This window comes from Silene latifolia, chromosome 4 (genome assembly GCF_048544455.1).
Source record: "Silene latifolia isolate original U9 population chromosome 4, ASM4854445v1, whole genome shotgun sequence".
NCBI classification, from domain to species: domain Eukaryota; kingdom Viridiplantae; phylum Streptophyta; class Magnoliopsida; order Caryophyllales; family Caryophyllaceae; genus Silene; species Silene latifolia.
The window spans coordinates 103437899-103463554 of NC_133529.1; the positions used below are offsets into that span (position 1 = coordinate 103437899).

General features: G+C 38.7%; 3 protein-coding genes across 4 annotated transcripts; 2 read left to right on the forward strand and 1 right to left on the reverse strand.

Annotated features, from left to right (window-relative positions):
* The first annotated feature begins 278 nt into the window (after positions 1-278).
* LOC141653687 (casein kinase II subunit beta-1-like) lies at positions 279-5834 on the forward strand. Of its 2 annotated transcripts, none has more exons than XM_074461527.1 (5): positions 279-907; positions 3510-3728; positions 4305-4414; positions 4497-4662; positions 5282-5834. In XM_074461527.1, the coding sequence occupies exons 1-5, from the start codon at positions 655-657 to the stop codon at positions 5410-5412; spliced, it is 879 nt and encodes a 292-aa protein (XP_074317628.1). In that variant the 5' UTR covers positions 279-654; the 3' UTR covers positions 5413-5834. The 2 variants fall into 2 exon arrangements, with proteins under 2 accessions (XP_074317628.1, XP_074317627.1); XM_074461526.1 differs by having other exon boundaries at positions 367-907; positions 3507-3728.
* A 733-nt stretch (positions 5835-6567) lies between these two features.
* Positions 6568-9806, reverse strand: LOC141651856 (uncharacterized). The gene is made up of 4 exons (XM_074459549.1): positions 9750-9806; positions 8757-9639; positions 8511-8656; positions 6568-7977 (listed from the first exon to the last, which is right to left on the reverse strand). The coding sequence occupies exons 1-4, from the start codon at positions 9804-9806 to the stop codon at positions 6568-6570; spliced, it is 2496 nt and encodes an 831-aa protein (XP_074315650.1).
* Positions 9807-22042: 12236 nt separating this feature from the next.
* LOC141653688 (uncharacterized) lies at positions 22043-24428 on the forward strand. Its single transcript, XM_074461528.1, has 3 exons — positions 22043-23273; positions 23597-23855; positions 24002-24428. The coding sequence occupies exons 1-3, from the start codon at positions 22537-22539 to the stop codon at positions 24185-24187; spliced, it is 1182 nt and encodes a 393-aa protein (XP_074317629.1). The 5' UTR covers positions 22043-22536; the 3' UTR covers positions 24188-24428.
* Positions 24429-25656: the final 1228 nt, after the last annotated feature.

The window sequence follows — 25656 nt, forward strand, 5'->3', positions numbered from 1 at the left end:
AATTATTTATATAAGATTTTGTAAGATTTTTTTATAAATGTTTAAATATGACTTAATTTGTCGTTATTAGACTAATAATATACATAATTCATTATTTATTTATTTATTTTATAGGGTTAACATAAGCATGCGAGTGCGGACAAATTCCGGTCTAACCGGTCCGATTGAATCTAGAGACCAATTCCGGTCTGAAAGTTTTTGCCATTCTGTTTCGGCCCGGTCTATACTGATGCACAGTCTGAATAAACCGTTACCGGCTTGAACCCTCATCCAGACGCACATCCAGTCACAGCAGTACAGGCGTTCAGCTACTGCAGCACCCAAAAAAATCTTTTCTGCACCCGAAAAATACCAGAAAAATTTAGAAACCCAAATCGTTGAGAGAGAGCAAAAGATGGCTTAATTCCTCGGCGCCCTCATCCTCGATTTCCCCCCTTTTCTAAACCCTAATCGCGGATTCTTTCTCTCTCTCTCTCTTTCTCTCCTTCAATCAATTTTCCACCTTATCCAAATCCCTAATTCAAACTTTCCTCATCTGCACATCACCTTTCCCCCCAATTTTTGTTCCATTTTACCGTTGTAGTAAGTTATCTCGTAGTGTTCAATTTAACAGTGCGGTGAAAAAACAAGGTAAGAATTTTGAAAGAGAAAGAAATGTATAAGGAAAGAGGAGGATCGAAGGTATCGGAAATGGTGGATCGAAAAAGAATAAATGAAGCGTTGGATAAACACTTGCAAAGATCGTCGCCGTCGACTTCGAAAGGATTGAATGGTAAAGATCATGTTGTTAATAACAAGGAACGCTTTTTGGCCGCCGCGGTGCAATCAAACGTCGCGGCCTCTAGCGGCGGAGGAAAACAGCCGGCCGATCAACGGTCGCCTTCTCTGTTTAAGAGTCGGTCTGACGGTGAGTTTCTTTTATTCGCATTGTGTTTACTGTTTAGGGTGCGTTAGATACTCCCTCCGTATCAATCATTTGTTTACTTTTTTGTTCTTTGTGGGGAGTATTTTAATCAAATGTAAATAAACGATTCAGACGGGCCAGTAGTTGAGTAGTTAGAAAATTCAATTTCATGTGTTGGAAGCGAGAGGATTGTTTGATTGATTTTGTGCTAATATTGTTTCTTGGTCATCATGTTCCATTCTCAATTAGTCATCATATTCCATTCTTGTTTCTTGGTCATCATATTCCAATCTCAATTAGTCTTCTGGAAGGCGGTTTTATGCTAATATTGTGTAAAATGGATTAGACTTGTGTAAGGCCGCGTTACACAGGTACTTTGTATTTGTGATTCAATTTATAGTTTGCCCCGGTTTGTTCAGCCACTGGTTTAATGGGTAGTTTATTTGCTCTTGTAAGTATTGTGTTGTTTTGGTTGTTAAATGGATGTATTTTGGAATCGAATAATTGCTTCATTTTGGATATAAAGGATAAGTAATTTAGTTTTTCTGATGGTTAGTTTTGGTTGCATCTATGTGGTTTGGGGTAGAAGTTTGTGATTTGAATACTCTTGTGAGCAGCGAGTGAAGTTCAGTTTTTGGAGGCTGCATGATAGTCGCCGTAGCGAGTTTTGGGAATTAGGGTTAGTTGCTTTCTGAGTTTATATAACGCTTGAGGAACTTGAGTTAAAATTCTGGATAACATAGCTGTAATTCGAGCTGTTTTTGAAGAGGGATTTGTCTTTTAGCAAGTGCTCGTTTGAAAGGCTTTTCTTCGACAATCTTGCATAGCAGAATATAGTTTATCGTGGAGTGATAGGAGTCGGAGCTTATGGAAAGTTCTGATACTCTTTTGAAGCTTCTATCTTGTTTTTTTTTTTTTTTTTTTTTTTTGAAAATTTTCTGACTTGTGAGTGTTGGCGTGGATTACTTTGGGGAACTGGGGATATAGTAGGCCTAGTGTGCTGTAATACATTACTATAAGGGCGTGCTTATTTAGTTATGAGAATATTCAAGAGTTCATTGCTGATTCTACATTGAATGAGGTCACTCTTTAGTGATTGAAAGTCCGGCATCTCCATCAATGGAGGATAAACTGTTTTCCCTTCGGATACTTTTGGAGTCTTTGCAATCACTCGACTTTTTGCTGTGCGCCCGTAACAGACATGATGAAATAGGTTTAAGTGATTTGCAATTCGCTGAGTTGATGAAATCCGGTAGGGCAAGTTTGGTTTAAGATTCTAGAGTTCTTTATGCTGCTTCGTTTCTGAGATCAAGTGATGGTATTTGTGGAGATCTGAGGACCAGAACTTGACCATATCTAGGTACTTTAGTACTTCTTGATTTCGGAAATGGATTTTTTTTTTTTTTTTTTTTTTTTTTGTGTTGATGACATTGCCCTGTTTATGTTATGCTGTTTTACAAATTACAAAATTGTATTATTCATGCATCGTGCATGGACACCTTCGATTCTTCAATGTAATCGCTGGGTTCTTGACTTTTCAGTTTTGCAAATTGGTTTTCTAGGGCATGTGTGGTGTTATTTTCAGTTTGTGTCTCTCTTTTTGAGATTTTAAATGTTTACTCATAGGAGTTACGCTTTAAATTATTCATGAGAAGAGGAAAACTTGCTAGTTGCCACTCTACTCAAATTGTATACTTTTTTTTGGGATTTCTTAAAATTTTCGTACTTTTGAAGTTGGAAAAAAAAGGTGATGTAATCCCTTTGGTCTTGTGAATAATTTTATCTTTTTTCCGTCTACATGTTGGCATTAGCTTATTTATCTACCTTCTTTGGGGTTTTCTTGACATTCTCATGGTGAAACTGTAATGGTCTTGCACTCTTGCGTGCTTGAAATTAAGGGCTTGCTTTTGTCAGTGAAAGTTATTTCATAGTTACTGCTCGGTTGTACTGTTCAATTTTTTTACGACACTTCTATCCCTTGCTTATGATTTCTAAAAGCTTTCATTTGTTTTCTTCAGTTATTCTTGGTCATACTGTTTAGTTTGTACTGCTGTTTACCCGAGGAACTGACTGACTCTTAAGATTCAGAAGATTAATTGGTTAGCCATAGTAGCTAGTTCCTTTTAGGGGCTGTGGGGGCAGGGTTCTTGAGATGATGGGAAAAATGCGTTTAGAATTTTCCAAGGGAAAATGGCAGTTCCCCACTTTATTGTAGCCTTGTAGGTCCCTCCCTCCTTTTGATTTAAACATTGGTGCAACTGTGCAATGCGTACAAATGTTGGAATTGATTTTGGTTTGAGAATGTGTATAACTCCTAATTTCTCAGTGTGAACCCTTGACCCTCACGCACAAATTTTGACGTCGTGTTTTTGGTTTTAAACAATGTTGGCTGTTTATACAGGTCTGGTGAACCCAGTTTTTGCTTATATATTTTTGAAAGCTTAAAGTACTCTGAACTGAAGTTGTCGTCTGGTGTGGTATTTTAAATGCTTCATAGATGCTCAGTCTTGTTCCTTTTTATCTTTCATGTTTGTGTTTATTGTAGAGAAAAGAAGGTTAGGACGTTAGGTTGGTTTTTGTTGACATTTTATCTCTTGACTAGCAGAGGAATCAGAGACTGATAGCGAAGAGTCTGATGTTAGCGGATCCGAAGGCGATGACACTTCTTGGATTTCATGGTTTTGCAACTTGCGGGGGAATGAGTTTTTTTGTGAAGTTGATGATGATTACATTCAAGATGATTTCAACCTTTGTGGTTTAAGTAGTCAAGTTCCTTATTATGAGTATGCCCTGGATTTGATATTGGATGTGGAATCCTCACATGGTAAGTTGCTTCTCTCTGTCATAATGAGAACTATTTTTTCTTAGTTACTTAAGATGCATTGGTTAGGTATGTTGATGATGTATTAATATTGCATAATGTGATTGTTTTTAGCATACAATGATTTCTTTGAGACACTGTTTCGATGTTTCTCCATCTCGTTGATATTGTCATCATTTGACTTTGGTGGTTAAACGTTGTCAACTATGATAATATATTCCTTCCTCCAGATGTATGTAGTGATTCAATGTAACTTCTGTCTAGTGATTTTTCATAGAACCCATTTTCACAACATTATTAGAAGAATTTTTTAGGTAGTGGAATGAAAAGATTTTGGTTATAGTTGATATAGGTTGACTATGAAAGTTAAATGGGGACAGTTAAATGGCATGGAGGGAGTGCATGTGAAAATGGGTTCTATGAACTAGTTGATGTTTTGCTTGTTTCTTTTTATGATGAGGATGTGTATGTTCTATAGCTAACAAATTGATTAACATGTAATCTGTATTTCTTTTCATTGCAAGAGATTTTCATTGGGTTTTCCTCAACTAAAGAATACTATATGTTGCTGCTGTACAGGTGATATGTTTACTGAGGAACAGAATGAACTTGTTGAATCTGCAGCTGAAATGCTGTATGGTTTAATTCATGCTCGATACGTATTGACCAGTAAAGGCATGGCCGCAATGGTGAGAATTATTTCTAAGTTGCGATATGGTATAGCAAGGATGCTGAAGTACTACTAACAGTGCTTTTTGGGTGTGTATACAGCTCGAGAAATACAAAAGTTATGATTTTGGGAGATGTCCCAGGGTTTATTGCTGTGGACAACCCTGCCTCCCTGTTGGTCAATCTGATCTTCCACGATCAAGCACTGTGAAGATCTACTGCCCTAAATGCGAAGATATATACTATCCCCGATCCAAATATCAAGGCAGTATCCTTTATATTCCCAGAACCTTTTTACCCAAAGGCTTTTCAAATGTGTTATGTGCATATTCCCATCTGTCCTGTGTTCTTCTGCATTATTCATCAATTTGTTCTTCTGCATTGTACATGGCTTATATTTCTTGCTTTTTGATATTGTTGAAAGTGAGAATCTACTGGTTCTTTTTCTTTTTATTAATCCTGGATATTTATTGCTTACTATGCTTAGTCATCAAAAACAGCTAGTCCTTGTGCATTCACAAGTTCTCATATGAGAGTTTGTGAATGAAATAGTTACTCTTTTGAGTTAGTGGTATTTAGACGAGGTTTAAAGCTATATGGGTTGATCTCACTTATGTTAACATGAGACTGTCATTAACTAGACAAGGTATTGAGGGTTTACAACTCCCGGAGTCATAAACATGCCATCTTGTTGTGTTCTCGCTTATTCAAGTCCTTTTGATTGTGCCCAGACTTGAGAAACTATTTGCTGTTGTTCTAATGCATGAATCACAGAATGCACTATTTCATCACTAACAATAGCTAATCTTGTGGATTTACAATTACTAGAACCATAAACATGTTTTCATTAGTCCATGCTTTTCTATGTTATCTTTGACGGTTTTTAGACGTTGATGGTGCTTATTTTGGGACAACATTTCCTCACCTCTTCTTGATGACGTACCCACATCTAAAGCCTCAGAAGCCAAGTCAGAACTATACTCCAAGAGTGTTTGGTTTTAAGCTCCACAAGCCATGATTAGAAGTCAAGATCTGCACTTCTGGATCAATATGCAGCTAGGCCTGATAACATGTGATGAAGGTTTATACAATATTTAACTTTTGAGAGAGCCAAGACTAGAAGAATTTTTAGCTGCCGCCAAGAAATCCTTCTGCAGGGTAATGGTATGTTCGCCGTAAGTTTACCATCGTAAAATAGCAGTTGCCAATACTGCACTTGACCTGTCATTATAATTCACAATTTTAGCTCTGCTTATTCCAGAGTGTTTGTATGCTATACCTTTGTCGTGAATTCGAGTGATGAAATTATGATGTAGTAGTTATCCTGTCTTGATTTTGATTCTAGTAGGAAATTTGTAGGACCCTATTTCTTGCCCTCATGTTTCTTTTGTGTATCTCCATTTCTTTGTCTGATATTGATATGAAAATTGGTATTCATCACTTGGCTTCCAAGGATATACTTCTGCTATTTTGCATTGCTCTTGTTCCAAAAGAATGGGATTCTATCCTATGTCTTGACGAACAGAGTCTAAACTTCTACTACGCAAATACTTCATTGATGACATACGCTACTTTGCTGAAATGTCCTTTGCATGGTCTTAAATCTTGTTTTATTATGATATCCTCTCGAGATCTCTATCGACGATGTCTCAAAATGTGACTAGAGAAACTTCATAGGGATACAAGTCATGTTGAACAAGGGCACTGCATAATTTCATAAGTTTACACGCTAACAATAAATTGCTTATTTAGATCATTATTTATCTAATGAACAATGCGTTTAACAAAGTTATCCATTGCCTTGATTTTTGAGTCATAGGCTAGGGTTGATTTTGGTTCAAATTAGGCTTGGACAAACATTTTTTTTCAAAAAAAATAAAAATAAAAACTATCGCACTATAATTACTAGCGACATTTATGATGTGAAAGTTTTTTTTTTTTTTTTTTTTTTTTTTTTTTTTTTGGCAGCTGGAAAGAAAGGTTCCTAGTGCAAGCCCATAGCCTGTTGTGCCAAGGCATGAGCTCTAAAGTTACAATCCCTGCGAACATAACTAAAACACAAACAATGAAAAGCAAATAAAAACTATCGCACTATAATTACTAGCGACATTTATGATGTGAAAGTTTTTTTTTTTTTTTTTTTTTTTTTTTTGGAAAATTGGAAAGAAAGGTTCTAGTGCAAGCCCATAGCCTGTTGTGCCAAGGCATGAGCTCTAAAGTTACAATCCCTGCGAACATAACTAAAACACAAACAATGAAAAGCAAATGAAAGAAGAGTAATATCCTGCAAGATGTTCCTGATATGGTGATGCTTGGTCTGTTTTCCCATCCATTGCGTCAAAAGCGAAAGGCAATCCGAGGAAATTTCAATGTGCAGAACTCCTGCCTGACGTGCCCAAGACATGGCCTCCTTTAATCCTAGAGCTTCAGCTTGAAGAGGAGATTCAGCCCGGCCTCGAAGAAAGCCTTCGTAACTGATTTCACCATCTGGTCCAAAAGCAATCCATCCAAAGCCTGCAAGACACGAGTTCTTCCAGCTGGCGTCAACGTAGATACGTACCATAGCACAAGACGAGGAACTTCCAATACAATAAAAAGGTCGTCCCGCACGGAGCAGTTGATAGTCGAAATCATCGTCCGAGGAAGGAACCGGGACACCAGTCTCGAAACCAGGCGGATGCAGAGGATCATTATTAATTTTATCGTTGGCTTGAAGAACTTCTTTAAAAAAATGACGAGTCTTGGCGTAAAAGACACCCGGGTTAAAGGGTTGGCCCCTAAACCGGATATCATTCCGTAAAGTCCAGAGACTAACCAAGATCACAAGAAAGTGCAAAACTGGATTAAGCCCATCCTCAAGCTTGGACAGGTAAAGAATCCAGTTAACAATCCAGTCGCGAACATCAATATTAGGGAGATGACGCGGCATACCCAACCCCGATCCGGCCCAGATTCTTGAGCTAAGAGGACAGTCACGGAAGAGATGATCAAGGGTTTCCACGGAATCACTTGCATTGTTACACAGGGCACAAGAGGAAGCCCGGGTCATATCCCTTTTAACAAACTCGCTACCAATCGGTAGGGAACTAGCAATAATTTTCCAGAGAAGGATTTTCCATGTCTGAGGTCCCGGCAGATTCCATAATTTCTTCCTGCAGAAGAGCTTCCAGTTCGCATGGATCCGAGCTTTGTCCTTTCTAGATCCATGTTCATTGAAATAATCTCGGAAAAGAATACCATATCCGCTCTTAACAGTGTAAATGCCACTGCTAGTGAAGGGCCAAAAAAGCTCATCCCGTGGCTGTGAAGAATGAAGGGGGATAGCCAAAATGTGTTTCACACTTTCTTCCGCAAAAAGTAAGTTGATTAAGTCTTCATTCCACCCTCCATTATTGATGCAGATATCCTTAACACGAAGATCTTTTAAGAAAATAAAGCCTTCCTCAAGAAGGCAATCCTTAGGCTCCGGTGTTCGTCCATTTACCCACTTCTTATCCCACACATTTAGATTAGAGTCAATACCGGGTTTCCAGCCAATGTGTTCCTTAATAAGTTTTAAACCATGGGTGATGCTCCGAGCTCCCTAAGAAAAAGATTTTTTACTGCAAATCCATGAGTGATTTTCAAATCCTAATGGTCCCATAATCTTTTCTCGGAAAACTGAGCAGAAAAGCGATGTCTCATTTGACACGAGTCGCCACGCATGTTTTGCCAATAATGCTTGATTGAGACAGCCCACATTCCTAATACCGAGGCCCCCTTCACACTTCGGTAGACTAGTGAAATTCCTACTACACCAGTGGAGGCACTTACTTGTTTTACTTCCAGCCCACCAAAATTGTGACAAGAGAGCATTAATCTTCTTGGTCACACTTACCGGAATTTTAAATGCCGATAGAAAGAAAATGGAGAGATTGGATAGGACGGAGGAGATTAAGGTAAGTCTCCCAGCTGGAGAAAGAAAGATCCATTCCACGAAGATATGCGTTTCATTACAGATTCCACAAGGCCCATGAAGATCTCCTTTTTTGATTGCTGAAATTCAGTTGGAAGGCCAAGGTACTTCCCAAATCCTTTGTTGTGCTTGATATTGAGCGTTTTTAGACAAAATCTTACCTTCCGAAGGGTGGTATTTGGGCTGAAAATGATTCCCGACTTGTCTTCATTAATGACTTGACCCGAAGCCTCACAGTAATTTACAAGGAGGCGTTTGAGATGGCGTACCGCCATACCTTTGTTGTGAAAGAAGAAAACCGAGTCATCTGCAAAGAAAAGATGCGTTAAAGGAGTCACTCCACGGCACAGGCGAATACCCTGGAGTTTGCCCTCCCTTTGGGCACTCCCGATATTGCAGGGTAATACTTCCATACAAAGGATGAAAAGATATGGCGATAGAGGATCGCCTTGCCGGAGGCCACATTGCGGCTTGAAAGGGAGCCCCATTCAATAAAATTTCATAGCTCACCGTCGAGACACAATTCATGATCAGGTTAACCAACCTTGGAGGGAAGCCAAACGTAAGCAAAACAGCCTGAAGGAAATCCCACCTAACCCGATCAAAAGCTTTGCTCATATCAGCCTTGAAAGCGACTTTACCAAATTTTCCGTGCTTATGAGTGTTAACCTTATGAATCGCTTCATGAACCAGCAATATATTGTCACTTATACTTCTTCCAGCCAGAAAAGCATTTTGATGGTCCCCTACTAAATATCCCATGACTTTCTGCATGCGGTTTGTAATGCATTTCGTAATAATCCTCATAAATACATTACAAAGACTGATTGGCCTGTAGTCCTTGACAGCTTCAGGACTATCACATTTGGGAATCAAGGCAATGAAGGTACGATTCATTTCCTTCAAAACAGCACCAGAGTTGAGGATTGAAAGAATAGCCTTTGTACAATCCTTTTTCACAAGATGCCAGCAACATTGGTAGAAGACTAGGAATACCATCGGGCCGGGAGACTTCATCGGCCCCATTTGGAAAACAGCCTGCCGGACCTCCTTAGCAGTAAAGGGCTTAGCCAAAGAGTCCGCATCATCATTCGTTACCCTTTTGTTAAGGTTTCTTAGTATTTGATCGAAGGATGAAGGAGTGCTTCCCTGAACTTGCTGATCTTGGTGCGGTCTAGAAAAAAGCTTGATAAAAGTGTCTTGGAAGCAGTTGCTAATCTCTTCATGATCATAAGTCCAATTTCCAACAGATTTTTTAATGCCAAGAATATAATTTCTGCCCGCGCGCCCCTTGACCCAGTTAAAGAAATACTTAGTACAGGTGTCACCATCAACCAACCATTTCAATTTCGCTCTCTCGCTTCGAAAGAAATTGCCACCGCCCTTGCAAACTCTCTAACCTCCGTATTCACGAGTTCATATTCTTCCTCTCCACCCCCCGAAGTAGCAAGTTCCATGCTCTGTTCCAACCGTTTATCAAATTCATCTCATTTGTCAGACCAGCCATTCCTTTTATCTAAAGCCCACTTCTTGACATGCTGCCGAACCCTTGCAAGTTTCCGAGCAACTCGGAATGCAGGAGATCCAAGATCAGGTATAGTCCAAACGTCCTTAATAATTTGAATGCATTCTGGATAATCCAAAGTCCAGGCATCCAACTTATAGGGCTTACTGCCAGCGGACTTGGTAAGGTGAAGATCAAGCTCAATAGGTGCATGATCCGAGATCTAAATCGGATGATGCTTAATACCCGTTTCAGAAAACAGAGTAAACCACTCCTTAGAACCTAGTGCTTTGTCTAGTCGTTCATAAACTCTGTGGTTTCCTTTTCTATTGTTGCACCAAGTAAATCGAGGCCCCTTGAAAGGGATATCAATAAACTCATTCCGTAGCTTCCAATTATTGAAAGAACAAGCGCCTCGTATGTGAGAATTGCAAGCACTTAATTTATCACACTTATAGTCCACTTGGTTAAAATCACCCACAATGAGATATGGATGATTAAGCTTGTGTAAGTAGGCTTCTAAAGTCTCAAAGACCAACTCCCTTAACTCGAATTTTGATGCTCCATAGAACAACACAAGATACCATAAACGCCCATTCATTTTCTCCACTAGGAATACCATAAAATTATTACATGTCTCCACAAGACTCATTTTAGCTTCCTTCTTCCATCCAACCCATAGCCCACCCGCTACACCATTTGCATCAATGCCGGCGGTCATGACAAAACCAAAAGGGCGAAATAAAGGACTAACATTATTTACATTACACTTAGTTTCGATAAGGAAAAGAAAATCATAATAACTACTACTAGTAAGCGCTCTAATTTTAGAAATTGTAGGGGCGAGCGCATTATTTAGACCCCTACAATTCCAAATCAGTCCATTCATGGCGAGAGAGGAGGTTGTGAAGGCCCAACCTCCGCAAAGCCGCCATCAAAATTCACAGAAGAGTCCGAATCCATCATTTCCTCATCATCAGTAATTTTTATGCAAAAGCTAGCCATCTTGCCGTGAATAGCCGTAGCCTTACCTTCATGTCCAGTCCCATTCTTCACGCAGCTCTTCTTGGCTAGATGCCCCAGAAAATCCTTTGCCCTTCCCAAGGAACTCACATAATCAGAATGCACAAGATCATCAGCAACTTCAGTGCAACACTTGCGTTTCTTAGCCAATCTGACAGCAGTCTTTAGGCTAGAGCTCATTTCAGAGTGGCAATATAGATCAGCCAAGCCCATACATCCATCAGACGAGCCATGAATTTTAATGTTTGAAATTAAGAGAGCTTTATTCCCAACAGAAGGAATAGTGAAGAAATTGTCACCTGAAAATCCATTAGGTGCACCAATAACAGCAGCAGCATTTGGTTCAGCAGACTTAAGTTCAGATTTCTGTAGAAGATCCTTCAAAGGTAAAAGAGACGAGGATCCCAACTCCAGCTCTTTGCCCTTGTTGGTGATTGCTGTGGAGGATAGGGCACAACTAGGGGGCTTGAGTTGCGGGAAATCAAGAGGCCCATCAGTCTTGAACACACCATCATAACCCACAGTGAGGACTAGTTCAGTATTCACCTTACTTGTTGATCCCTTCGTTGGACCAAGGTCAGCTTTAGAGACATTGTTATTAGTTTCTTCAGAAATCAAGTTGATAGCATGACTATACCCAGATGAATCCTGAGTTGCTATGTCCCAATTGAGAAAGCTTTTAGAAGATGAATCCTCAGGTATAGGACTGGCAGTTGCAGCTTCAGAATCACTTATATAGATAACATCATTGAGGAATTGATCTGCTTGATTGAAAGCATCCGTGGTTGTAGCAGTAAGAGGCACATTAGCAGGGTTGTCAGCCTCAACATGTTCAGCATCAGAAAGCCCACCAGCAGGGGTTCCATTAACCTCAACCATTTGATCAGGTTGGGTAGCAGCAGCAGCAGAAGCTTCCTGGGCAGCCACATGGTTAGCAACTGCCACAATCTGATGCTCAGTCTGGTCCGTGGTAGCAACTTGAATAACAGTGCCATCAGGTTGGTGATATCGTATAGGCAGACCACCAGGAGGGGGGTCAAAGGTTTGGTTATAACCTCTGTGGTCATCATCCATTCTTGCCCATTCAATGTCTCCCTCCACCCTGTTGAGAATCTCTTCTTGAATGCGTAGATCCCTGTCAAGAGCACCACTTAAAGAACCCTGTCCAGCATAAATCAGGTAAGGATCATTTTGTTGCATTTGATGTAGTTGATCCAGATGAGCCATATGCACATCCCCCTGATTATCAAACTCATCCTCCGCACTATGGTATTCTTCAGCTACATTTTGATTCTGATTGTGATCTTCATCAAGCCATCCCCCTAAACCAGAATTAAACCCAGTTTGGGAAGGGTTTCCAACTCCACCAGGCTCCTCATGACCAGTAAGTTCTTCCACTTGATTTAAGTTATCATCCTGAGGAGCTTCATTCATAGCCAAATCTGGTTGTGCCATAGCATTTGCCTCATCCGTAGCCTCAGCAACAAAAACCCCCTCCTGAGCTTCAGTCATTGCAGTATCTCCCAACTGCCCAATCACTTGATCTTGTGCCTGTTCCTGAGCCTGCTCATGAGTTCCTGCATCCACATTCCCCACTTGAAAGATAACAGGCCCAAAGAAAAGGTCAAGCCGTAACAAAGAAAATCATTCCTGGTAGAACCCTACCACCAGGAGTGATTCCTAGATCGAAATCAATGACACGTTCAGGAGACTCCCTACCCTGTCTATTACTCCTATCCACACCATTTCTCAGACGAATTCTGGAATTAATGAACCTAGTAGTGGGAGGGGTAGCCCTTAAATCAAGATTAAACATAATATGGTTACTATGAGACTGAAAAACTACAAAACCTTTATGCTCCACTCTATCTAGCATACCATTTACATTTGAAACAATGGTAGCCACACTCTCTCTGCATTGGGACCCTTTGTGCCCCACCTTCCCGCATTTAATACAGTATTTAAAAATTTCCTCGTAACGAAATTGAACCCAGAGCAGGTACCTCCCCTCCATTGCCAGGAAAAACCCAGGCATTAGGGGCTCATTCAATTTGATACCCACCTTAAGTCTAAGATAGTCGTTCTCAGGAATTACGTCAAAAGGTTCAACAAAGAAGCTATGACTCAGAAGCTTACCCGCTATGCTAGCTACCTCCATAGTAAGGTACTCAAAAGGAAGTCCGCAAACGCGAACCCAAACTTCAGCATAGGGGAATCTAACAGTTCTTGGGACAGTGTCAGCATACCAGCGGGCAAACACCATTATGGCTCCCTCAATAGTTGCAGTACTCCTTGTCAAGAGCCCCTCCCTGTCTTCATCGTCCTCACAAAAGAGAACATAAATCTCTCCCATTTTATAAGCTTTTACTCGTCCTTTAGTTCTCCATTTCTTCCTGATGACATCATTTACCAACTCTGCTTCAAAGAGCCGGTAATCAACGAGAAAACCCAGAATGCACTTTCCCCAGAACTCCCTGGACTTCCCAAGGTGCGAGGGATCAACATTCACCACCCCCCCAGACCTAGGGAAACGCCAGAGATTAATGTGTTGTGGGTTCAGAGGTTGGAAATCCGTATTTGGATGTGTCTGATGATAATTTTGGTGATTGTAGATGTTCTGATGCACATCTCCATTGATATTCTCAGAGGGGTTTCCAAAACGCCCAAATTGATTTTCGAAATCTATTTTTGTTGATTGAGAATGTTGAAGGTATTTGAGAAGCAGTGATTGAATATATGTTTTATGATTAGTGATTTCAGAAGAAGAGGATGAATGTGAGAGGAAACTCATCGTACCATTTATAGGTAGTAATGGTTCCCAGGAAACAAAGCGTTTCTCTACAATCCCAGCTGATTGACAGTTGAGAGGGAGTTGCAGAGATTTACTCGAGCCACCCAAAATTAAAGGCCCAATTAAATTGGTGATAGAGGAATGATTAAGGAATGCAAATCGAATTGGGGATGATTCCCAGAAAAAGCAAGAAGCTAGAAGATTTTTCCCCAAAAAAACCAATGAAATGCCCCCTTTTGCAATCATTAATCAGAGATTCCACAAGAAAAAACCCTAGAAAAATTAGCAAGGGGAATGATTAATGGTAGGATAGACTTTTCAGAAAAAGTTTGGATTTTACCCAATGATTGGAAGAGGAAGAAGGAAGATAGTGAAAAAGCTCCCCTTTTTCTTGGGAGAAAAGCTCTCGATTTCTAGAGAGAGAATTTTTTTATTTGGCCTTCTGTTGGTAAACCTAATGTTAATTTATGATGTGAAAGTTATTGCCATCAAAATCAAACTTGGTTAAAGCAAATGGTTTAAGCCCTAGCCCTTGAGTATTACTCGTATATATTGACAATACTACATGTCTACTACATTTCCATAAATTTGGATGAAGGTGTTGTGGTAATAGGTCATGGGTTCGAATCCCGTCCTCCCTTATTTTGTACTGCATTGCACCTCATGTGACAAAAAAAAAAAAACTTCAAAACCTTGGACAACTAACATCAGACAAATTCTCATTAAAGACGAGTATATTCGTCACAAGCTGAAAACGGGTCAAGTTTACCCAAATGGGTAGATAAAACAAAAGCATAATGCTTCTTCCTAGGCATTACGCTTTTGTCTTATCTACCCACTTGGGTATTACTTGACCCGTTTTCAGCTTGTAATGGATATGCTCGTCTTCAGTAAGAATTGTTGCTAACATCATGATTATGCAATAATAATTCCCAAGGCTATATCATAGCGATTTTTTTTTCCAATTTGAATTTTTATTACCTTTTTTTTTTTTAGCAGCTGTAAAATGAATAAGTACTACAAACCCATAATACTTCTAGCAAGGTTATGGGCAACCTTATTTAAACTACGAAGAATAAAACTAAAACAAATACAGTGAAAAGATGCAAGCAAATGATTGATATCTTTAACGATACCAAGGGTCTTGTGATGAGGACGCTCAACCCCAGCAATCTGAAGCAGAATTTGCAAACAATCAAATGAAACGTCAAGATGCAAATAATTAGAACTAATGGTCCATTTAAGAAGGTCACGAATTCCAATAGCTTCTGCTTGTAAAGCCGTTTCCGCTAAGAAACCATGCGCCGATTTAGTTAGACAGACACCATTACTCCCATAAATCACCCAACCACACGAAGCATGAAGAGAAAGAACCCAACTCCCATCCACCTTAGCACGGATAACCTCACAATTAGAGCCGTTACCCACCAAATGAAGTGGGATGCTATTTCGAATATTCTCCCTAAGCATACAAAGATCATCATCCTCCCCCGAGTGGCCAAACAAGAAAGGAGAGTTAAGATGACTGAGAGCCAAAAGAGCAGAATGTGCGGAGCTAGATTGTAGTTGGAAGAAGTGATCAACGGAGAAGGCGTCGCCCCTAAAAATAATGTTATTTCTGGGATACCAGATACTCCATAAAACTGAGAGGAATAAAGTAGTTGGTGTTGAAGAATCATCGAGTGAAGAGAAGTAAGAGAACCAGTTGATAAGCCAATCAACAAAGTTAACAAAAGTCACATGCTCCGCATTAATGCCTAACGGAGAAGAAGCCCATAATCTCTTCACCACAACACAATCTCTAAAAAGGTGATTAAGTGACTCGACAGAATTTGAATCTTTACATAATGGACAGTTATAATCCATAAGAATATTTCTTCTAGCGAACTCTTCACCAAGAGGTAGTGTTCCGGAAAGAACTTTCCAAACAAAAATTTTCCAAGACTGAGGCCCAGGAAGCTGCCATAGCTTCCGTTTACAGAAAGCTTTAGAAGAGGAACCAATTCTACTCCGATCCTTAATGGACGCAAAAATATTCAAATACTCCCTAAGAGCAAAGACATACCCACTTTTAACAGAATATTCTCCCGTCGTAGAATGAATCCAGTAAACTTGATCATGCGTAAAGGAATCACAAATTGGCATAGCACAAATTTTGACGGCCCATTCCTCCTCAAAAATTTCATAAATAAGATCAGAATTCCAAACATGAGACGCGAGAAAAAGATCCTTAACCACTAATCCGTTCAACGATGGAGGATGATGGAAGCCAAAACTAGTAATTCTGGATGGCGCCTGACCATCAATCCACTTAGAAGACCAAATGTTAAGAGTAGAGTCCTGACCAAATTTCCAACCAAGGTTCGGGAGAACAAGCTCCAAACCATGAAAGGTGCTCTTACAACCCCAAGAAGCATTTGACCTAGATTTAAGAGATTCGGGATAAGCTAGATCATCGTTACGAAACACTTTAAAGAAAAAAAACCCGATTAAGCAAAGAATTTCTGCAAGTAATAATTTTCCATGCTAATTTACCCAACAAAGCTTGGTTCATACACCTGACATTACGAATTCCTAATCCCCCTTCCGACTTGGGCAAACTCGGAAGATTCCTACTACACCAGTGAATGGTCTTCGTTGATTTAGTACCAGCCCCCCAAAAATGTGACAACAAAGAGTTGATTTTGTTAGTCACACTTACCGGTATTTTAAATACCGATAGGATAAAATTTGAAAGGGAGGATAATACTGAATTAATCAACGTTAACCTACCAGCAGCAGATAAAAAAATGTCATTCCAGGAAGACAACCTACGCTTCACCATATCAATCAAATTGTTAAAAATAACAGATTTCGAAGCCCCAACATCACCCGAAATTCCTAAGTACTTCCCTATACCATTATGATGCGTAATACCAAGAGCCGACATACCAGTAGATGCCGAGAACATAGTAGTACTTGGGCTAAAAACGATTCCCGATTTCATGGTATTAATAATCTGTCCCGAAGCAGCACAATAATCATCTAAAATCCCTTTAAGTCGAATAAAAGCGTCCTCTTTATCTTTGAGGAAGAAAACCGAGTCATCAACATAGAAAAGATGTGAAATAGAAATGGAGTTACGGCCTAAAGAAATTCCAGAAAGTAGACCATCCCGCTCTGCGGCAATAATGTTTTGCGAAAGAACTTCCATACAAAGAATGAAAAGAAAGGGAGACAAAGGGTCCCCTTGCCTGAGACCACATTTAGGCTGGAATTGCGATAAAGGAGCACCATTAAAGAGAACTTCATAAGAAACCGTTGAAACACATTGCATAATAAGAGAAATCAGACGTAAGGGGAAACCGTAACACTTCAGCGTAGCAAGCAGAAAATCCCACCGGACACGGTCATAAGCCTTACTCATATCTGCTTTAAAAGCAAACCTACCACATTTTCCCTTTGAATGCTTATTAATGTTTAGGAGCGCCTCATGAGCAATAAGGATGTTGTCACTAATATGTCTTCCGGAAATGAAAGCATTCTGAAAATCACCCACAAGATACCTCATGACCCGTGTAAGCCTATTAGTAATACATTTAGTAATAATCTTCATAATCACATTACAAAGACTAATAGGTCGGAAGTCTTCAACGCGCTCCGGGTTATCACATTTTGGAATTAAAGCAATAAAAGTTCGATTAAGCTCCTTTAGTACGTTACCATTATTTAAGACCGCCAACACAGCCTCAATGACATCTTTTTTGACAGTATGCCAACATTTCTGAAAGAAAAGTGCTGGGATCCCATCAGGGCCCGGAGACTTAAGAGACCCAAGTTGAAAAACCGCCCTTCTAACGTCCTTTGAAGTAAATGCCTTCATTAGAAAGTCAATATCGTCTTTAAACTTTTGAAGTAACCCTTTGAAAAATTACATGCGATTCGATTGAATATCTTGTCTTGACACCTTCACATATAGAAGGAGGATTAAACAGGCCTTTAAAGTGCGAATTGAACATATCAGCCACAACCGTACTATCATAAGACCATACACCTGACGAATCCTTGATGCCGGTAATAAAGTTACTCCTCGCACGACCTTTGGCCCAATTAAAGAAATACTTAGTACAAGTATCACCTTCAACCGTCCATTTCAATTTCGCACGTTGCTTCCAATAAAGGGCCGCGACTTTTGAAAATTCAATCATTTCGTCGTTGACAGCCGAATAAACTGAATCATCACCCGTGTTGATGGAAATGTCCATCGCAGATTGTAGACGTGAATCAAAATTCTCCCACTCTGCAAACCACGTAGCTTTCTTTTCAATGCACCATTTTTTCATGATGCCCCTAATCAGAGAAAGCTTCCTCACCAGTCGGAAAGCCGGAGAACCAGAGAAGTAATCTATCATATCAATTTTCTTCAACAATTCGTTTCATTGTAGACGAACACGATCCGTGTAAAAAGTCAGAACGGATAGTGTCTTTCACAAAATGCAAGTGGAAGGGCAAGTGAGGGTATCCATTTTCCACCCACTTGCATTATCCACTTTCATTTTGTGAGAGAGACACTATCCGTCTACGATTTTAGACGGACAATGAATTTGTGCAGTTGGTCGTGCTATAGACGGATATATCCGTTTATAGCTAAAGACGGGTCAAATAGCTTGAAAGTGGTGACATTTTTTGCCCCCACCACCCCACTTATTGCTTGTCCTATTAGAAATATGGTATTGTATTTGACCCGTTTTTAGTTATAAACGGATATATGCCCTCTATAATGATATTTTGTGGAATTTGTTTTTCTTCAAAAACAAAGGTGTTGGCTTGACCTCATTAAAGAGCTAAATCTTGACACGTCAGCTGACAACAAGTTTCCACGTCATTGCTTTGACCCACTCTGAAAACATTAAACGACATCCGTACAGAGAATCGAATAGGCATCTTGTCAATCTTGTGATGCAATTGATCAATTTGGTGTGCTGTGGTATTGTGGTGTACAACGTTTTGTTGATCCAGCAACTGCTACCATGTGGGGCTTGTTTAAATTAGGGGGAACAATTAATGAGAGAGTAAAAGTTAAATCTTTTTCATGTTAATTGTCTGCTTTAGAAATTACTCGTATTTAACAACACAAATTCTCATTTTAGCAGACACTATCCATCTAAAATCGTAGATGGATATAGTTCCTCTCAAAAAATGAGAGTGGATAATACAAATGGATGAGAAATGATTACTCCACTTGCCCTTCTATTTATAATTTGTGAAAGGGCCACTATCCATTTACAACTTTAGACGGATAATATCCATCTACCTGAGACAGATTGATTTATCAAAGTAATGTTCATATAGGATTGAGAAATCTCACCTTAGATAAGGAACATACAGAGTACATGTTATTGGCAATGACGTGCCTAATTTATGTCCAGTAAGGAAAAAAATATGGAAAATGCAAGCCGTATTCTTGAAGTTTGGTATTTTGTCCGAAATATCCAATTTTTTGATACGGAAAACTTTAAGAGGCTATAACTCGTGTTTATGAGTTCAAAAACTAATAATTTTTTTTTCAAATCGATCATCTTTTCGAGAACTACGATTTCAGAAAACAAAAAAAAATGTTGTATTTGGATTTCGTGGCTTGAAGTTATTGTATGTCAAAGTTTTTTTGACCGAACAAACTTTGAGTGACCATATCTCTTGGTCACGAAATCCAATCTCGACAATTTTTTTTCAAGTCGTAGTTCTCGGAAAGATGATCAATTTAAAAAAAAAATTCGTTACTTTCTGAGCTCGTAACCACGAGTTATTGCCTCTTAAAATTTTCCGGATCAAAATATTGAGTATTTCGGACAAAATATCAAACCTCAAGGGTAGGGATGGCAATGGGTAGGGTCTGGGTAGGGTCCGCCTAGACCCGGACCCGACCCGAGATTATCCCTTTGGACCCGTACCCGACCCAGACCCGCAAGGGTCTAAAATTTGAGGACCCATACCCGGACCCTATGGGTAAGGGTAGGGTCAGAATCTACCCGTGGTCCGAGTTTTACCACTTTAATAATAAGATTAACGGTATGGGGTCTATAATATTAAAAAAAAATTCATATTACTTTAACATTATGAGTTTATTAATGCCATTAGTTAATGGTGGTTGTCGATTCATCACGGCTATTAGAGAGGTGGTTACCGAGTCGCGATCGTCTTTGTGGTGATGGTTTTCATGTCGTCGGTGGAGTGGTGGTATTGTCGGAAGAGTTTGGTTGGGTTTTATCACTTTATGGGATGAGGGAAGAGAAAGAGACTTTAGTTGAGTTTCTGATCTGCACAAGTATGAATTGAGAAAAGTTGTAATTTTGATTTTTTTTCTTTAATAAAGGGTCTAAGGGTCGGGTATGGGTCTCATAACTTAGACCCGGACCCAGACCCGAAATATTTTCTTAAGATCCATACCCGACCCATACCCATTGGGTCTGAAAAAATGAGACCCATACCCGACCCATTAGGGTCCGACCCTCAGGGTCTGGGTCGGGTCCCCGACCCACTGCCATCCCTACTCAAGGGTACTGCGTGCATTTTCCGAAACAAATATTCAACCAACTACGAATACTATTATAACACATTATTGGCCATCAGAGTACCCACATTGAAGAGGATTCACCATCCTCTTAGGACTCTCTCTCATCTAAGAGGATGTCCTCTTCAATGTGGATACATCCTCTTAGTGTCCTCTTTAAAGAGGAAGAGGAAGACATCCTCTATTTATGGAGTATGTCCTTGTTTTGGCCCTTGTGCCATATAAGAGAGAAAAAGTGTGATGGGTCCTACTTTAAAGGTGGAAAGGAGAGGAACACAACATCCTCTTTGATGTGGAGAAAAAAGGAAGAGGATGAGAAATTGGAAAATGTGGCAAAAAATAAGAGAAAATATTTTACCCAATGAAAAAATTAGAAAAATTAAAGAAGAGGAAGCGAAAGCCAGAAGTATTAAAGGAATGGCCTCCTCTTCAATGTGGATGCTCTCACGTTCATAAGCTGCATCATTTTTATTGGCGTTTTTCTTTTTTTCTTTTTTTAAGGAAAACATGTCATTCTTATTGAGTGTTTGTCTCTCGTTTTAGAGAAGAACTATTTAATTTTATGCAAACCCTATAAAAAAAGTTTTAAAGGCTAACCAAAATGATAATTTTTTTTATATTGTTAAGCACCATTTTAAATAGTATTCAGTAAAAGTCAACCAAATGTATATGAGCCCAATTTCTCTCCATTTCCTAAAAAGAAATGGGTAGGCAAGTTCTTATGAATGGTTCGGATCGTATTTTGGCAACATTTAATGGTTCTAAATTTACGCATAAAAATAAAGGGGAAATGAGAGTGAAGGGGTAATTATTATTTAAATAGATTGTGAGAGGAAATGGAGAGGATCCATTTCCAATATACTTCGTATATATGAATATATGATGGCTAAATAGTGATGGTAAAAGGTGAAAATAGGTGAGTTGTAGGAAAATTATCAGTCCCATAGAGTGGTATTTAAATGGTAATGCATTACCCTATTGATTAGGTGAGTAAACATTTCCTCGAATGTGGGTAACCACCACATTTTGTTCATTTAATTTTCGTGTTTTGATCTCCATCACCCTAGTAATAATTTTTGTAATCTAAGTAAACCCAGACTAATAAAATTGTACTGTGTGACTATGAGAGGGACGAGCCTAAAAATATGAAACAAGTAATTTTGACTCATAATTCAAATGGACAAATATAACTATAACAAATTTAGCTAGGTCGACAAACTTGAATCCGACAAACGAAATTCAAAGTGATGAGACCCAAATTCAATTCATATTTTGCTATATTTATCAATTTCAACTTAACTATAGAAGGAGAGCTATATTAACTATCAAATACATGTTGACAAGCAGTGACGGAGCCAGAAATTAACCCCAACGGAAACGAAATATCTCAGCAGGGGCGAACTGCTAATGGTGTGAGGGGAACACTAAAGAAGTTGTGAAATTTTAATAAAAAACTTTAAAATTTTCGGCCGTCAACGAGGGTGACCGCCCCTGCTAACCCCTTAGATCCACCACTGTTGACAAATACTAAATTCAAATTTTACACAGAGAGCATAATTTTCATGCATGTGATGGATCAAATAATGTAAAATATTCTTAAGATGGAAACTTATGATTCAATTGATTAAAAATATGCTAGTAGAATAGAAGAAGTGGACTGCATGATAGTTGCTCCACGTCTTGAGCTAAGAAGGGGGCTGTACACAGTACACTTGCATCATAAGCCATGACAATACAAGATTAGACCAGATTTATTGGATAACTTGTTATCGTGTCTTTTTCAACATTTTGTCCTTTTTTTGTCCAAGTCACCCAATCCCTCTTTCTTTTGCTCCTACTTGCTAATAAATAAATAAATGTAATAAAAGGCACCACTTACTTTGAAAAATCCATCATTCTTCATCATCCAATACTAAAACCAACAAAATTCTTCAAACTCAATCATTATTCATAGTCACAACATAAAGGGTGCATATACAAGATTAGTCATTTTTTAAGGTACAAAAGTTGGTCCAATTTCCTCAGCTACTAGCTAGCATACAGGTTTGAATCTTGCCGGCATCAATATCGTTGATAACTTGCAACTAGAGTTCGAATCCCATCTCCAACCAACACATTTCTTCAAATTCAATCATTATCCATAATCACAACATCAAGATTAGTCATATTTGAAGGCAAAAAAGTTGGTGCAAATTCCCTCTACTAGCATACATTCAAATCTCGTCTGCATCAATATCGTGGATAACTTGCGACTAGAGTTCGAATCCCGTCTCCAACCAACAAAAAAGTAACACCATTTAATTTCTCAAAAGAGCTAGTATGATGGATTCCACAAACACAACAATTTATTCTTCGTCTTCATTACTACCCAAAGTTTTGGCATTTCAACTTTGTCAAAGATTGAACCATACACACAAATTCCAAAAGATTCAAACTTTCTCCCTCTTGATTATCCTTTCTCTATTTTCACTATACTTTCTCACCTCAAATTCAATAAATTTCATCTTTGTTTTTGCATTTTTTGTTCTTGTTATCATTTCCCTTACTTTATCTCTTCATCACTCAAGAATTTTCCTTCCACACCCTTCACCAATTCAACTTTCTGTCAACAAACCAACCCAAAATTCTACTAATCATGTTGTTTGGTCAATTGGGTGTGATCAAAAATGGAAAAAAGTTGAGAATTCAGGGTATTTGGTAACATACTTTAACAATGGTGATATATATGAAGGGGAAATACATAGAGGAAATTGTTTAGGAAATGGAGTTTATCATTACTATAAGTGTGGAAAGTATGAGGGTAGTTGGGTTAACGGGAAGTATGAAGGTTACGGTGTCGAAACTTGGTTAAAAGGGAGTAAGTATAAAGGGCAATATAGGAATGGTTTGAGACATGGTTTTGGTGTATACAAGTTTTATATTGGTGATATTTATGAAGGAGAATGGTTAAATGGAAATTGTCATGGTTGTGGAGTTTATGCTTCTAAGGATGGGAGTATGTATGTTGGTCACTTCAAATGGGGTGTCAAGCATGGCTTTGGCCATTACCATTACAGGTACATTTTCTTTCCATTTTTCGTTTTTTTTTTTTTGCACTTGTTCGCTCTTTGATATTGTTAGAGTATAAAACCGATCTTGTGACTCCAACCATCAGCTTATTAGAGCCAATGTAACCAAAAGGTCACGCCTTTATTGCTTTAAAACATAGAGAGGTTGTTTTCAAATGACGATATGGGGTTTAAGATGAGCAATCTAGTATGTTACAGTACGTTTTAACGATAAAACTGATTACGCGTGATCATATTCTGTCTAGGCTTCATAAAGCGGTCTGTATACAGTAAATGCAAATAATTCATGAGTGAAAAATGTACTAATGCAGAAATGGAGATGTTTATGCTGGTGAATATTTTGCTGACAAAGTGCACGGATTTGGAGTCTATAAATATGCCAACGGCCACCAATATGAGGGATCATGGCATGAAGGCAGAAGACAAGGCCTTGGTGTTTACACTTTTAGGAACGGAGAGGTCCAATCTGGTTACTGGCAAAACGGCATCCTTGACAATGGTAGCAGTCGAATTGGACTGTCTACATTGCCTTTTCAAGTGTATTCTGGCCAAGTTTCAGATGTTGTCCAGGTATTTATCAGTTCTGCTCCAGACTTCCAGGTGTTATATGATAATGCTAACCCAATGCCTTAAACGCAATCCTGGCTTTGGGTATCTTGAAGGAGGGGTTAAAGAATTCGTAATTCTGATTGAATTCATGTCATTTGTAAATGCAGAAAGCCAGGGAAGCATGTCAGCGATCATATACTGTGGTAACAGCCGGTAATAACCAAGTTAGTAAGGCGGTCGCAGCAGCTGAAAGAGCAGCTAATGCTGCAAGAACGGCTGCAGTAAAAGCAGTTCAGAAAAGGACTCATGAAGAAATCAACACGAAGAAACTTGTCCCATATCACACATTCTAATACTATTACATCTCAGGAAGTCAGGATAAAATTTTGAACATTATTGCAGCGATCAGCGACAGTTATGACTAGGTCTGTTGTGATCTTTCTGTGTCGGTTCGATTGCTGATAGGTCTAGCATATCTCAATGTACCCCAGCTGAAGCACCAAAGGTGCTGAAGCATAGTCTATCTGATGTGTACTGTTGGAAAGTATAGAACAATTGGTTTTTAACAGTAGTAAATCTGAAACTATTGCATTATTGCTTGTCTATGTAGTTGGATTCAGCATATTGATTCCCGGGATTGTCCAGTTATTATCGGCAACTCTTGAATTGGTAATTTGGTAAGTTTGACAGTCATATGTTAGGAGATACTCACCCTCTTGAGCCTGAGTTGTGGACTCTTTCTCCTCTGTTTGGATATGGCTCAGGCCCGTTGTTGAATTTAACATCATAGCTACAATTCTTTGCTAAAGTGAGCAATTCTTAATTGAGAATTTCAGATGGACTATTAGTTAAATCCTTATTGCAATTTCTCCAAAGGATTTTCTATGTTTATATGTTCTTATTGGAAGACTCGCGTCCAATCTTGGGTATTAGGCCGACGCTATTCGTAGTGTAAGACTTCGATTTTTTTGTCACTCCTTCCATTGTTTTTTTATTTATCATTAACAAAAAGTTTATATCAAAAACAAATAAAAATACTACCTAACTGTCTAAGTTGCGACGTCAAAGATAAGATCAATACTTTATTAGGTATAGATGTAAATGAACAAAATGAAAGAAAATCAAATCCATGAAACAAGTTATAATAGTGCATAAACCAATTTTAAATGGTTAAAATAAGCATGTCACGATGATCCAACATGATGTGTAACCAACGATTTAACTCGCATGATAACGTACTATTATACTAATAAGTATTCCGAATTGTTGAGTGACACGCCTAAAATATCGCTACTTAAGACGGCCAAATTAATAATTTATAAGCCACACTTAATACTAATTTAAACTAATTCTAAGACAATTAAAGTAGTAAGAAGGGGATCGAACCCAAGAGAAGGAGGGTTTTGCAATGGTGAAATCAAGAGAGCAATTAGAACAATTGTGACAAATTAACAACAAGTATGTAAAAAGTGGGGGTTTGTTTTGGTTGGTTTTCAAAGACAAAATGAAATTCAAATAAGAGTGAACAACAAGTAATCAATCAAACAAGTTTTAAGATGGAAATTTATCAAGTTTAAGGAAAACTTAATCCGACTCAATAAAGTGAGGCACTTTAGTTGATGAAACCACTCAATCAATCCTTCTAATTAATATTATTGCCTATTAGTGAAATTAATTCTCCAAATTCCCTTAATTAGAAGTCAACCACAAGGAAATCACACTTAGTAATTGACCCAACTTATTAATTCCTCTAGTGGAAATCACACACATAGATTAATTAACAAGAAGATGAAGCAATAGGAATCTAATAGGTGTAATTACT